Source organism: Heloderma suspectum, chromosome 1 (genome assembly GCF_057233095.1).
Source record: "Heloderma suspectum isolate Gila_16-S chromosome 1, 16-S_ref, whole genome shotgun sequence".
Lineage (NCBI taxonomy): Eukaryota > Metazoa > Chordata > Lepidosauria > Squamata > Helodermatidae > Heloderma > Heloderma suspectum.
Window position 1 is genome coordinate 10692896 of NC_139458.1, and position 15406 is coordinate 10708301.

General features: G+C 47.2%; 1 protein-coding gene across 6 annotated transcripts in view; it reads right to left on the reverse strand.

The window, feature by feature from the left end:
* Window positions 1-15406, reverse strand: part of TMEM260 (transmembrane protein 260) — an 81734-nt gene that overhangs the window by 18430 nt on the left and 47898 nt on the right. For 5 of the 6 annotated variants that reach the window (XR_014787944.1, XM_084835556.1, XM_084835515.1 and 2 more), the window contains 6 exons: window positions 14840-14953; window positions 7295-7474; window positions 5606-5646; window positions 3808-3891; window positions 1794-1911; window positions 384-556 (listed from right to left, as the gene is read on the reverse strand). Coding sequence is in view for 5 of the 6 variants with exons in the window: in XM_084835515.1 (XP_084691641.1) it covers window positions 384-556; window positions 1794-1911; window positions 3808-3891; window positions 5606-5646; window positions 7295-7474; window positions 14840-14953 (710 nt within the window). In the remaining variant the exon portion in view is untranslated. The remainder of the gene's footprint in view (window positions 1-383; window positions 557-1793; window positions 1912-3807; window positions 3892-5605; window positions 5647-7294; window positions 7475-14839; window positions 14954-15406) is intronic. The other variant, XM_084835534.1, reaches the window with a different exon arrangement.

The window sequence follows — 15406 nt, forward strand, 5'->3', positions numbered from 1 at the left end:
GTGAGGATGAAAGGGAAGAAGCATGTATGAAATCCATGTCTCTGAGCTTGCCACAAAACAAAACCTGTCGACCAACATGTGTTCCTAGACAAAAAAGGCGTAAGCAAAAATGCATACATTTCTAAAAGGTGCACAAATGTGCATCCATCAGTGGGTGTGTGCGTACAAAAATACATCCATTTGAAAAATTTTCACAAAAATACAGGTGCATTTCTGGATGGGGAAATAAAAACTTGCACAGAACCAGAACAGGACAAGCCCAGCAGTGGAAAACTGAGAAGCTGAACAAGATTGAGGCCGACTGATTCGCCCATCCTGGTAAGAAATGGACTTTGACACATGATCCACAAAGCCTCGTCTGCCACCGTTTTTCTGTTGATTACCTGAAATTGGAGTAGATTTGTGCTGTAACGAGAAGGGCAGCCACAAGCCATTTCAGGCAGTGAAACACACGGCTGTTTTCCACGAATGCCTCCCCAAGAGCGAAGAGCGAGGAGAAGCCGAGGCCAGCTAGAACGGCAACCACCGCGTTGCTCTGCATCCAGAATCGCTCGACCTGTGCGGAAAGAAAATGTACAGCATTTCCCCAGTCCCGCAGCAAAGATTTGCACTGGGGTGCGGGCCCAGCTCTAATGTGCACTGGGGTGTGGGTCCAGCTTTAATGCATTTGGATCTGGGAGATGGCTTTCCGAGTTGCAAACATCTAGCCCAGCAGTAGAGCACTTGCTTTGCAAGCGGAAGGTCCCTGGTTCAGTCCTCCCCATCTCGAGTTGAGAGGTTCCTGCAGCAGGTGATGGGGAAGGGCCTCTCTGTGCCCGAGACCCTGGAGTAGGCTGTACTGGGCTCAATGGGCAAATGGTTTGAAAGTGTTAAGGTAGCTTCCTAGGTCTAATGCAGGCATGGGGAACCTTTTTTCAGCCCGAGGGCCAAGCTGGTTCTGGGCAAGCAGGTTGGGGGTCACGTTCCCGCAGTGAGCAAGTCCACCCCACTGTGGCCATGCACCCTCACAACGTGATTGCCCACATGCACACACTCATACATTGCCCGTCCTCCGCTGCAAAGAGACTTCTCAAAAGTCCTAATAGGTCAGCCCTTCGCTCTCCAGCAGCCCCCCACCCCACGCTGCAATTAGGCCTGAAAAAAGCCTCCGCTGGCACCATGGAATATTTTTAAAAGCCTTAATGAGGCATGGCAAGGGCATAAGGAAACAGTCTTATCTCTGTTCAGTGATCGGAGGTAAGGCAGGGAAGCTGGCAGTCCTGTTTCATATGGGGACTTCCTGCAAGCCTTATTAGGCCCGCAGGACGGAGGTTCCTCCATCCTGGTTTGATGCAGATTTACTCTCACTGGAAGGACAGATACTGAAGCTGAAGCTCAAATATTTTGGCCACCTAATGCGAAGAGAAAACCCACTGGAAAAGACCCTGATGCTGGGAAAGACTGAAAGTAAAAGGAGAAGGGGACGGCAGAGGATGAGATGGCTAGATAGCATCACTGATGCAATGAATATGAACCTGAGCACACTCTGGGAGAGAGCAGAGGACAGGAAGGCCTGGCGTGCTATGGTCCATGGGGTCACGAAGAGTCGGACATGACTTAACGACTGAACAAGGGGGTGTTTGCAATAGCCCTGAATATGAATCTGATAAAAGGGATTCTTTGATTCTTTGATTCTATCAAAGACATTTTCTAAAAATGCAGGGTACTTCCCCTTGTAAATCCTAGAGGTTTAGTAAAAAAAAACAAAAAAAAAACCTTAACGAAGCAGAGTTACTAGCCAAACACAAACTCACCACTCCCCTAAACAAAGGTTTTGAAATATCCAGATTTGCTCTCCAAGCAAAGAAAAATGAATATGTCAAGAGCATTGCAGTAAACAGCCAGACCAAATGTCGCTTCTCCACCTTTGGCCTAGAAGAACAGGGGAGAAGAGAGAAACTGCATTAAGAGAGATTAATTAGAAAAACACAAAGACAAGCTGCGCTCTCACTGAAAAACTTCGAGATATACAGCAAACTCCATTTATATCATAATATGTTTACTGCAGATGGCAATGCAGGACCAGACTAAAAAGGAGTGACATTTCCACTGACAGCAACTGGACTCCAGGCAAATCAGGGAAGATAAAAAACAGTGTTTTAAATTAAGATACATTTTTTTAAGTTGGTACCTGTCCATTTAAGAAACGTATTGAAGCCTACACTCACAATCTCTTAAAACTACGTCCCATGATTCTATCAAAGACACTGAATTAATACCTGCCTTTTATGAAAAAGAATGAACCAGGACTAAAAAAATATGGAACATTTTGAGTGCAAGCATATATGACATAACAGGACATGTATTTTACTTATTACTGTGCAAAAATAAATATTTAGAATCCATCAACCAAACAGCATGGGCGTTTACTTTCCACAGTGTGGAGAACCTCAGTTCTGCCCAGGAACGACCAGCCCTAGACTTCTGGAAAGTTCTGGGAACTTAGTCTTCAAGTAAGTGATTTTGCTTAGTGTTCTTATGGAGAGAGAGAGAGAGAGCCAAGCAGGAATCCTTAATGTGGGCTACATGACCAGTGGTTTTGGATTATGTTTTAAGAACATATGAATATAAGAATATAAGAAGAGCCCTGCTGGATCAGACCCAGGGTCCATCTAGTCCTGCATTACGTTCACACAGTGACCAACCAGCTGTCAACCAGGAACCCACAAGCAGGGCATGAGCGCAACAGCACCCTCTTGCCCAAGTTCTCCAGCAAACGGTATACACAGGCTCACTGCCTCTGGTACTGGAGGTAGCACATAGCCATCAGGACTAGTAGCCGTTGATAGCCTTTTCCTCCAGGAATTTGTCCAACCCCCTTTTAAAGCCATCCCAATTGGTGGCCATCACTACATCTTGTGGTAGCGAATTCCACAGTTTGACTATGTGCTGTGTGAAAAGGTCCTTCCTTTTATCCATCCTTCAAGGGATAGACCAGCCTTCTTGTACCTGGTGCCATCCAGATGTGTTGGACTACAACTCCCATAATTCCCAGCCAGCATGGTCATGGTACAGGAAGGCTGGTCTAGCCCTATAACCCAGCATGGCTCTGAGGAGATCTACCTCGGTCAGCCTTCCCCAACCTTGGGTCTCAAGATGGCACGAGCAAAGGGCTGGATGCGCCTGATTTCATCTGATCTCGGAAGCTAAGCAGGGTCAGCCCTAGTTAGTACTTGGATGGGAGACCGCCTGGGAATCAGACTTCCTGCGCTGAGCAAGGGGTTGGACTCGATGGTCTTGTAGGCCCCTTCCAACCTGATGATTCTATGACGTTGTACTACAACACCAATCCTCCCTGACCACTGGCCATGCTGGCTGAGGATGATGGAAGATGCAGTCCAACATCTGGGGAGCTAGTGATGCATTCCTCCAAGCCGCTCAGCGCAGCGTATGTGGTGACCTCTCTCCACCTGTTTTGTCCTCACAACCACCCTGCGAGGTGGGTGAGGCCAAGAGAAAGCAGCAGGCCCAAGGTCACCCAGTGAGCTTTGTGGCTGACTGGGGATCTGAGCCTAGGTGTCCCAGGATGCAGCCCAACACTCCCACTGCACTCCACTGGCTCTACCTGTGGCCCAGTGTACCTACTGACCTACCCCATGGGGTTGTTGTAAAGAGAAAGATATGTGAACAGCTTTGAACATTCTGAAGTGCATATATAAATGTGAGCACAGTTATTAAGTTGGGGAAGCCTGGACTTTAGCAGTGGACAGTGCAGGAGAATGCTGCTTGCAACTTCTCAAACAGTAAACCTCAAATAAAATGCACTACCTCACTGAGGAATGCAAGCACGCTGCAATGGCCAGGGCTGGGACAATCGGAGAAAGTTCCGCCTTCATGTGGGTCACCTGAAAACTGCCAAGACACCAAAGTGTGAAGAAGAGAGTAGTGAGCAAATGAATGGGTATTATTCTACCGCTGAAAATGGCCGGAGGCCATCACAGGACAGAGGAACACAAAAAGGACCATTTGTGCAGTAGCTGAAAGCAGATGTCACAGCATCTGGCCCACTAATGCATTATTATGTATCTTATTTATTCATTATGTTTTTATATTGTCCAATAGCCGAAGCTCATGAATCATGACAGTACAGGCACAACGGGGATTAGTAACCATGGAGAGAAAGTGGTGATGCCATGCGCTGATGATTAAGGAGACTTAGGGTGCAATCCTATGTGGATAGTTGGCCGCCTCCGAACTCGGAGGCAACCGACTATCCAATGCAGGGCAGGCAGAGCGCGGAGGGGATCTTCTCCTCCGTGCTCCGGCTGCCTGCATTTGCAGATAGACGGCCAATTTCGGCTGTCTAGCTGGAGCAGTTCAGAGCGGGGCGGGGGAGGCTGGATGGTGCATAAGAAGTGTTGTACCAGTGCTTCTGCCGTCCTCTCCCCGCCCCCAGGAAACCCCCCCCCCCGGCACTGCTCTTCCGAATGTGAAGAACGAACGGCACCACCTACGAGGGGGAAGGTAGTTTTCTGGGAACTGACCTTGGAGCGTGGGCTCAGAGGTCGGTTCCCGAAAACCAAAAAATCCTATGGCCGTCCAGCTGCTGCCTAGCAGCCACAGGATTGCACCCTTAAGCTGAAAATTCTTACTCAGCATGTTGGCACGCAGCATCCTCAGATGGCTGCCAGGGTTCTGGCAGAACCCACCATGGACAAGTGCTCTGGCCCTGCCCCCCCCCCAAAAAAACACCTTTTTCATCTGGACTTGGATGAGTGCTTGATGGCTGGATCGAAGAGCCAGCTCCATTTAAATTTCCCACAATGTCTCGGACTAGGGGTGGGAGAATCAGTTTATTTCTGATCCATGTCACTTTCACATGTGTTCACCCATGACTCTGTTCTGTCCTGTTTCTGCTTTAATCTGCGATGAACATTTTTTTCATCCACACAACAATTCCTATTTAAATAAGTGTTTTTATTTTCTCTCAAAATACGTACTTCTAAAGATATTTTCGTACTTTACTGAGCCAAGAATTGTGTTGGAACATCCGGGAAATGCAAGAGCCGGTGGATAACTAAAGGCTCAATCCTATGCATGGACAGAAAAAAGTCTTACAGCTCCCTGGGAATGCTGGGAGATGTAGGAGTTTTTCCTGCCTAAACATGCATAGGATTCCGCCCTTCGTTCCAATCCGTGCCTTAGCACAAGAGCTCTGGTAAGGTCAGCTGTATCGGATTTCACAAAGACCAACTGAATCAAAGACTGAAAGATCCAATTCCTCAGATGTCTCCACCCTGGAGCAATGCTGCGTCAGTTGCATTGGTTTGTGGGAAATTAAAATGCTGGTGGCGCTGGGACCCAGCTGCCTGGCACGCGTAGGAGCACTGCTGGTGGAGGCGCCACGTAAGCCCACCAGGGAGACCCACCAACACGGAATGGAGCCCACCAGGGGGCCCTTTCCAAAGGGAAACCTGGAACCAGCACCCCCAGCCCAACGGAGAAATTAAGGCTGCGACCCGTTATCTGCTTCCCTGAAAGCAAGCCCCGTTGAACAGAACAGGACTTAATCTGGGTAAGACATGCGCAGATTGCACCACAAACCATACAACTTGCATTCACTTACAACAACGTATCACTCATGCTGGATCCATTTTCTAATTTTGCCTGCACGGAAAAGAAGAAACTCAATGTTATTTATGCTGCATAAATTTGCAGCTATGGCCCACCTTTGGTTAACTCAGTTGGTTCCTGCCCTCTGGTTATTCCAGGAATTTTATCCTGGAGTACCCGCCTGTGTCCACATGAACAAGCAATTCCGGGTTATTTCAGAGTGGCTTTGGTCACCATTTTACTGCCAAGGAACGAGATAATCCTGTTCCCTTTGTGTCCTGTTCCTTGGCAACGATGTCATGTCTGAAAGCCACCTTTGCAGTATTAACTGTAATCCTTAATCAGACTTTTGTCTTATTGACCAGTACAAGTGGTATCTGTGACAAAATGTTGCAGTGCAGAATGCTCCTGTTCAGGGTTCCAGACAGACAGCCGTGCCCTTCCCAGAATATTCCATTCCGTTTTTTTCTCTCCCTGCAGTTTTTCATTTCCACGCCTCCGCCCCCGACACTCAACATTCTGTGCCACTGAGCATGCTCAGTCCTCACTGGACTATTTTAGGGCTTCCCCCTCCCCCCTCAGGATTTTTTCCCCTCACGTTTTCTTTGCACTTCTGCAAACCTTGGGGTTTCCCCAAGCCTGCTTATACCTCCCTGTGGTGCATGGATGGTGCCATTCTCTCCCCTGGAGAATGAGTTCCCTATTAAGATTAAATTTATGCAAACTAATGATCTCCTGGCAATCGAATTCAACATTTTTAATTGGTTGAAGCCCCTACTAGTAAGGCAAAGATAACTAAGGTGCACAAAATGGAATGAAATTATTTTCTTCCAGAATGCTAACACTCAAAGGGCATTGTGCAGCTATTCCCTCTTCATCTGCTTAAAGAATTTTTTTTCTGGCATGAAAAAGATGGAGGAAGTGGTGGGAAAACAAGGGTGTGCTACACATGGAATATATCATTTGGACCTGCTATAAAATACCATGAATGTGGCAGTGCAATTGCACAGTAAAAGCCTCTTCTGGAAGCAGCCTCTCTCTCCTCTGTATTTCACGCCCACCCTAAATTTTATGGAACTCGTCCCAGCCGACACAGAGATAAGCCCCACCCACTCCAGGTGGTCAAGTGCCAACATCTGTGCCAATTGGAAAGCCCTAATGAAGTCAAAGAGAATGACGGGAGGACAAAATGCTGGCATGAAGCTATTTCGTTTTGGTGTGAATCGTTTATTGGAATTGGCCCACCAGGTTTTGGGACATTGCTAATAGCCAAGGATCTTGAAGCAGCACGGGATCTTCACCATTCACTTCCATGAACAGGGTAACACAATTCCGTTGACATGAACAGGACAGCCTGCATATATACAGGACTTGTGTGTGCATGCATGAAACATGCAGAGGGATCTGGATTACGCACCAGACCACAGCAGTACTACACCTGTCTGAACGCTCATTCACCCCTTCTGAACAAAATAACTAGACGACTAAGGAACTGGAAGGTGACTGAATTATTTCTCCAGCCATCAAGTGGCTTCAGGAACAAGCATGAGGACTATTAAATCGCTATAGACAAATACAAATTGGTAATAATTGTAAACCCCTTCTGCCTCTAGGAGAGAAACCGGTGTGTCTAAAAGATTCCCAGCACACAAGATTCTATATATAAGAGACACCTTGTTCTTAAGAAGGGGGCCTTATTTACCAGACTGAATGTTCCGTACTCTTCCCTGAGAAGATGGGTCATAAATCCTTTAAGCGTTGTCTGGTCTCCCCAGGTCCAGCGGGCTTTGTTGAGGTAGGAAGAGGCAGGCAGGTAGAGATAAGGCAGGCAACCAGCCAAGAAGCAGAAACTCAGCTTCAGCATGCGGCCCAGGGTCAATTCCTACACCAAAATGTGTCACATCACACAACAGTGATTATTTCAGTTGAATCGTGCTGCAACTTCAAGACCGGACATCAAGGGATGTTGCAGGGGGAGGGTGGGGGAGAGAATGGGAAAACACAGATATACACAGAGCTGTTCTCTCAATTTGCACTTTAAGTCCCTGCAAAATGCGTTGTTATAAACGGCACCATTTCCGTGGATGACTTGGGGAAGACAACATCGCTTTGATCTCTTCTGCATGGCAGGGTGAAATATTTTTAAGTGAAGCAAGTAATATTAGAGGGTCCCGAAGATCATGTCTGTGGCATCTTTTGCCATTGAAATGGTGCCATGACAGGCCTGGATGGTAGAAGCACTGCAAAGAGGAGATAAATCACTTCACAATGATTAAAAGTAGACTGGTACTCCAGCCACACTCTCCCACCCCCCACAATTAAATTAAAACATTTTAACACAGGGCTTGCTTTTAACACACTTTTCATCAACAACCAATCCCGTCCATTATATTTATCTTCCTAGCTTTGGTGGCCATTGGGACACATCTGCACGGAAGGATTCAAACGGGATGGGGTTTATGTCCAGCCACAGGAGGTGCCACAGGGCCTTGAGAGGGGCTGATGTCACTGCCCATCTCTTGTGGCCTGTAACACTCACCAGAACAATGGTGGGAGAGGGTCTGAAGGATTCTTACTTTCTTCTTTGTTTTTAAAGTTAGACAGATGAATGGAGGAGGATCAGTCTGCCAGAGGCTATTAGCCACTGAACCTCCATGTTTAGAGGAGGTTCCAATGGAGACAGTGAAGACCAGATGCTGGTGGAGGGCCTCTAATATTGCATAGATCAAGCTTTCCCAGCCCGAATGTGCACGTATTTAAAGATACACAGGTTTAATTAGCTCCCTTTGTCATAAAAAAAACCCTCGGCAAAATGGCGGGCGCTCACGGATTGGACCTGGGGTGACTGCAGGTGGCTCGCCGAGCTCATGGGGGCTCGGGGGCGGGTCCGGGAAGGTTTGAGCACGGCCGGCACTTCAGCGGGTGCCCGTGGATCCCAGAGGGGGGTGGGTTCACACACCCCTACTCTCAGCATTCCTAATCATTGTCCGTGCAGGCTGGGGGCTGATGGGAGTGGAATTCCAAAACATCTGGAAAGCACCAGGTAGGCACCGGGTTTGGGAAGGCTGCTCTTGCTAGCAAAAAACCCATGGCACCAGCTAACGCGATTGGCATTGCACTGGAGATCACTTACACGAGCACGACATAATCTACATGAGTGCTAGGGTCAACTTGCACACTACCTATTATTACTATTATTTGAAATGAGCACAACTTTTCTTGGTAGAAAGGTGGGATACAATTCAAATAAACAAACAAACAAACATGGTGGTAGTGGTGGGTATTATTGTTGTTGTTGATTCACAGTAGAATTGCAATGTTATCATTTGAGACAGCCACAAAATAAAAATATACATTCCCTCCCCATACCAGAACCCTCACACCCCCATCCCAGTAAGGTTTGCACATAACCAGAAGAATCCAGGTTGTGTCCCTGGAAAGGAAAAAGCAACTATCTTTTTCTGTGACACCATCATGCATAAGAACATAAGAAAAGCCATGCTGGATCAGACAAAGGATCCTTCTAGTCCAGCATTCTGTTCACACAGTGGCCAACCAGCTGTTGACTGGGAACTCACAAGCAGGGCATGAGTGCAACAGCACCCTCCCACCCATGTTCCCCAGCAACTGCTGTACATAGGCTCACTGCCTCTGGTACTGGAGGTAGCACAGAGCCATCAGGACTAGTAGCCATTGATTGCCTTCTCCTCCATGAATTTGTCCAACCCACTTTTAAGCCAATGAAATTGGTGGCCATCACTACATCCTGTGGTAGCGAGTTCCATAGTTTAACTATGTGCAGTGTGTAGAAGTCCTCCCCTTCATGGATCACTGCCTTGTTGTGGCGAAGGGGCTTGCGTAACTCAGTGAAGCCATAAGCTATGCCGTGCAGGGCCACCCAAGACGGACAGGTCATGGCAGAGAATTCTGACAAAATGTGGTCCACTGGAGAAGGAAATGGCAACCCACTCCAGTATTCTTGCCAAGAAAACCCCATGGAATGTATCACAAGGCTAAAAGAGATGACGCCGGAAGATGAGCCCCTCAGGTCAGAAGGTGTCCAATATACTACTGGGGAAGAGCAGAGGGAATTTCCAAGTAGCGCCAGAAAGAGTGAAGCGGCTGGGCCAAAGCCGAAAGGACACTTAGCTGTGGATGTGTCTGGTGGTGAAAAGAAAGTCCAATGCTGTAAAGAAAAATATGGTTTAGGAACCTGGAATGTCAGATCAATGAATCAAGGTAAGCTGGATGGCAAAACATGAGATGGCAAAACTGAACATCGACATCTTGGGAATCAGCGAACTAAAATGGACAGGCATGGGCAAATTTAATTCAGGTGACCATCATATCTACTATTGTGGGCAAGAATCCCTTAGAAGAAATGGAGTAGCACTCATAGTCAACAAAAGGGTGGGAAAAGCAGTACTGGGGCACAATCTTAAAAATGATAGAATGATCTCAGTACAAATCCAAGGCAAACCATTCAACATCACAGTAATTCAAGTCTATGCCCCAACCACTGAGGCCGAAGAAGCTAAGGTTGATCGGTTCTATGAAGACCTACAACACCTTCTAGAACTAACACCAAACAAAGATGTCCTCTTCATCATAGGGGATTGGAATGCTAAAGTAGGAAGTCAAGAAATCACCGGGATAACAGGCAGGCATGGCCTTGGTGTACAAAATGAAGCGGGACAAAAGCTAATAGAGTTTTGCCAAGAGAACACGCTGATCATAGCAAACACTCTTTTCCAACAGCACAAGAGACAACTCTACACATGGACATCACCAGATGGTCAATATCGAAATCAGATTGATTATGTCCTTTGCAGCCAAAGATGGAGAAGCTCTATACAGTCAGTAAAAACAAGACCTGGAGCTGACTGTGGCTCAGATCATGAGCTGCTTCTTGCAAAATTTCGGCTTAAATTGAAGAACGTCGGGAAAACCACTAAACCATTCAGGTATGACCTAAATCATATCCCTTATGAATACACAGTGGAGGTGAGGAATAGATTTAAGGGTTTAGACCTGATAGACAGAGTGCCTGAGGAACTATGGATGGAGGTCCGTAACACTGTTCAGGAGGCAGCAACGAAATCCATCCCAAAGAAAAAGAAATGCAAGAAAGCCAAGTGGCTGTCTGATGAGGCTTTACAAGTAGCTCACAAAAGAAGGGAAGCGAAAAGCAAAGGAGAAAGGGGAAGATATATCCAACTGAATGCAGAGTTCCAGAGAATAGCAAGGAGATACAAGAAGGCCTTCTTCAATGAACAATGCAAAGAAATCGAGGAAAACAACAGAATGGGAAAGACTAGAGATCTCTTCAAGAAAACTGGAGATCTCAAGGGAACGTTTTGTGCAAAGATGGGCATGATAAAGGACAAAGAAGGCAGGGACCTAACAGAAGCAGATGAGATTAAGAAGAGGTGGCAAGAATACACAGAAGAACTATACAGGAAAGATCTGAATGTCCCTGATAGCCATGATAGTGTGGTCACTGAACTTGAGCCGGACATCCTAGACAGTGAAGTCAAGTGGGCCTTAGGAAGCATTAGTAACAACAAAGCTAGGGGAGATGACAGTCTTCCAGCTGAGCTATTTAAAATCCTAAAAGATGATGCTGTTCAAGTGCTGCATTCAATATGCCAACAAATTTGGAACACTCAACAGTGGCCGCAAGACTGGAAAAGGTCAGTTTAGATTCCAATTCCAAAGAAGGGCAACGCCAAAGAGTGTTCAAACTACCGCACAATTGCACTCATATCACATGCCAGCAAGGTGATGCTCAAAATCTTACAAGCTAGGCTTCAGCAGTATGCCAACCGAGAACTACCGGAAGTACAAGCTGGGTTTCGAAGAGGCAGAGGAACTAGAGATCAAATCTCCAACATTCGCTGGATCATGGAGAAAGCAAGAGAATTCCAGAAAAACGTCTATTTCTGCTTCATTGACTACGCTAAAGCCTTTGATTGTGTGGATCACAACAAACTGTGGCAAATTCTTAAAGTGATGGGAGTACCAGACCACCTTACCTGTCTCCTGAGAAACCTGTACAAGGGTCAAGAAGCAACAGTAAGAACCAGACATGGAACAACCGAGTGGTTCAAAATTGGGAAAGGAGTACAACAAGGCTGCATATTGTCACCCTGCTTATTTAACTTATATGCAGAGTACATCATGAGAAATGCCGGGTTGGATGAATCAGAGGTCGGAATTAAGATTGCCGGGAAAATTATCAACAACCTCCGATATGCAGACGATACCACCCTAATGGCAGAAAGTGAAGAGGATCTCAAGAGCCTCTTGTTGAGGGTGAAAGAGGAGAGTGCAAAAGCTGGTTTGAAACTCAACATTACAAAAACGAAGATCATGGCATCTGGCCCCATCACTTCCTGGCATATAGAAGGGGAAGAAATGGAAGCAGTGACAGATTTTACTTTCTTGGGCTCCAAGATCACCGCAGACGGTGACTGTAGCCATGAAATTAAAAGACACTTGCTCCTTGGGAGGAAAGCTATGGCAAACCTAGACAGCATAGTAAGAAGCAGAGACATCACCTTGCCGACAAAGGTCCATCTAATCAAGGCTATGGATTTCCCAGTAGTAATGTATGGCTGTGAGAGCTGGACTATAAGGAAGGCTGAGCGCCGAAGAATTGATGCTTTCGAACTGTGGTGCTGGAGAAGACTCTTACGACTCCCCTGGACTGCAAGGAGGTCCAATCAGTCCATCCTAAAGGAAATCAACCCTGAGTGCTCATTGGAAGGACAGATACTGAAGCTGAAGCTCCAATATTTTGGCCACCTAATGCGAAGAGAAAACTCTCTGGAAAAGACCCTGATGCTGGGAAAGACTGAAGGCAAAAGGAGAAGGGGACGGCAGAGGATGAGATGGCTAGATAGCATCACCGATGCAATGAATATGAACTTGAGCACACTCCGGGAGAGAGCGCAGGACAGGAAGGCCTGGCGTGCTATGGTCCATGGGGTCACGAAGAGTCGGACACGACTGAACGACTGAACAACAAGAAGTCCTTCCTTATATCTGTCCGGAATCTCCCACCAATCAGCTTCATAAGATGACCCCACTGGGTTCTAGTCTTTTGAGAGAGGGAGAAAAATGTTTCCCTATCCACATTCTCCACACCAGGCATAATTTTGTACACCTCTATCATGTCTCCCCTCACCCTTTTCCCGCATCGTGTATTAGTCTCTCGCAGTTGCCCTGACGTGGCCAGGTAGTTAAGCGGGGAATCATACAGAAACTACAGTCCATCAAGGAAGTGGACTGATCAGCTTTGGTGCACCAGGAATGCCATCATATCTGGAGAGCACTGTGGAAAGGGGGCCCAGTTGGCCCCTCTCAAAAGAACATTTGGCCCTAACACAAGAAGAGCTACATTGTTTCAATATTTTACCATTTGTAATGTTCATGTTTTTATGCTGTTATTGTTTTACATTGCTATACACTGCCTTAAAGGCTGTTTAGCAGATAAGGTGGTAAATAAATGCTAACAATAAATAAAGACATCACAATCTCCGTATGTACAACAGGCTTTCCGGAATTAGTGTCTGGCGCTATCGGGCAAGGTGCCCCTCAACATTTTGGGGAACATGCGAAGCAGCCTCTGAACTGCTTCAGGGTAGGTGGAGGGAGGACAGGGAAACAGACAGTCCCTCACAGGCACAAGTGATGCAGGAAATAAAAAAGCGCTTAGATCTGGACCTGCACGTGGGATCACTGGCCACATTCCCTCAGTGGCCACACTGGCCACTGAGGGAATTTGGAAAAGAGGAGCAACATCTGTAGAACATTTGTAAAACAGGAGCAAGGGCGACCTTGCCAAACAGGGCTGTTGCAAGGGCAATCTCAAAAGAGAGCAGCAAAACTGGAAGTGCTATAGCAGTGATGAAGAGCAATCGTAATAAAGCACCGGGGTGGCCAGGGGCTGCAGCAGAGACCGGGGCGTAGATCTTCAAGTACTTGAAAGGTTGTCACAGAGAGGAAGGCCAGGATCTCTTCTCGATCCTCCAAGAGTGCAGGACACGGAATCATGGGCTCAAGTGACAGGAAGCCAGATCCCGGCTGAACATCAGGAAAAGCTTCCTGACTGTTAGAGCAATACAACAATGGAACCAATGACCTAGGGAGGTGGTGGGCTCTGCCACCCTGGAGGCATTCAAGTCGAGGCTGGACAGCCACCTGTCATGGATGCTCTGACTTGGATTCCTGCAATGAGCAGGGGGTTGGACTCGATGGCCTTGTAGCCCCCTTCCAACCCTACTATTCTGTCAGGCTGGAAACTGAGCCGATAGAGCCCCAGAGCAGTTCTGATTCTGAGGAGGAACAGCAATCCTTGGGAGAGGAGCGCGCTCATCTCTCACAGGCACAGCAGCTGGCAGAGATTCTCCTGCCAGCATTCCTGGGATAGATAGTGACCCTGGCAACAAGAGAGTGCGGGAGGAGGGCTTTCTGGACACTCAACGCCGACAGCGACAACAGCTGGAGGGCGTGGAAAGGAGGCGTAGCACTTGTTTGGCACGCAAGCAACGGTCGCGTCCCGAGGACCCAAAGAAAGAGAGAGGAACTCTCCCTAGCCCATAAGTTCAGGGTCTTCCTGTGATTCTCCTTCAAACGGGGACCAACTGCCTAACCTGGAGCATAGGCTACTCTGCTGTTCCTTGCTTAGTCGCTGGTGATATAGCATCTGAAAGAGTCATTAAGTTGTAAAAGGATTAAAGCCTTGAAAAGAATCCTTTTGTCTGTGCCTTGAGTTAGCTATTGGAGTAGACTGACAGAGGCCGCCAGGGCGCTCCTGACACTATTCTATGATTCTATGATGCAGGACCGTCACTCCGCCAGCAGAAGCGTGCCACTTGCCGGACGGGGCGTCCTTCTCCTCTCCACCCCTCTGTGTCCCCCGTGAGCCCTCCAAATCTGCTCCAGATGGTGACCCTCTGCTAAATTTTGGGTGGGTTCTTAAGAGTGAAAAGAAATAAGGAGCACACGAATTTCAGTGGCTCCCGTTGTTGTTGCTGTCTTAACTCCACCTTAATGCAAACCAAGTCACTCACTCTAGATCGTATCCATTCGAGACTGGTGGTGGAGGCTGGTGCTTGCACTTTGGAGAGCTCCGTTACAGTTCTGACTGAAACCCGGAGCCGATTCACTGCCCCACTGCTCACTGCTCTGGACTCTCTCGGCCGTCGGTTTCCCTTTCCGCCCAGCACTCGAAGATACTCACCCTCTCCCTGAACAAGCGTGATGAAACCCACAGTGCAATGCAGAGCACGTAGATGACAATGGTGTGCTGGTTACACAGACTCAGTCCACAGCACAAAGCACCTGCTTCACAGACCTGCAAAGAGGAGGGGAAATGAACTTCCAATAACGGCATTTTAAACTGGCTTTTAAATGCTCATGACAGTCCTGTGAGGTCATTCACACAACTCTTGGTTGGCGGCCTGGGAACCGAAGCTGAAAAGTTGTGTGGGAGCCGAGAAGCAACAGACCATTTACTTATTTATCTCGATATTAATATCTCTCAATCAATCACAGGCTACCGGGAACTCGCCTACAGCAGAATACGTATTTTAATACTAAGAATTTAAAGAATTAGAATACAAACTATGTAACCTTTAAAAAGCATACTAAACCAGGGTTTGAAGTTGGTTTAATATCGTGGCTTGTTCCGAACCATAGCTTGTTCGGATTGGTAACCATATGTTCCCTGTTCAAACAAAATGAGAAACTATGGTTAATTAGAGGCTTCTTGGTTTAATTGCAGCTTGCACAAAGGGAGAAGCAAATT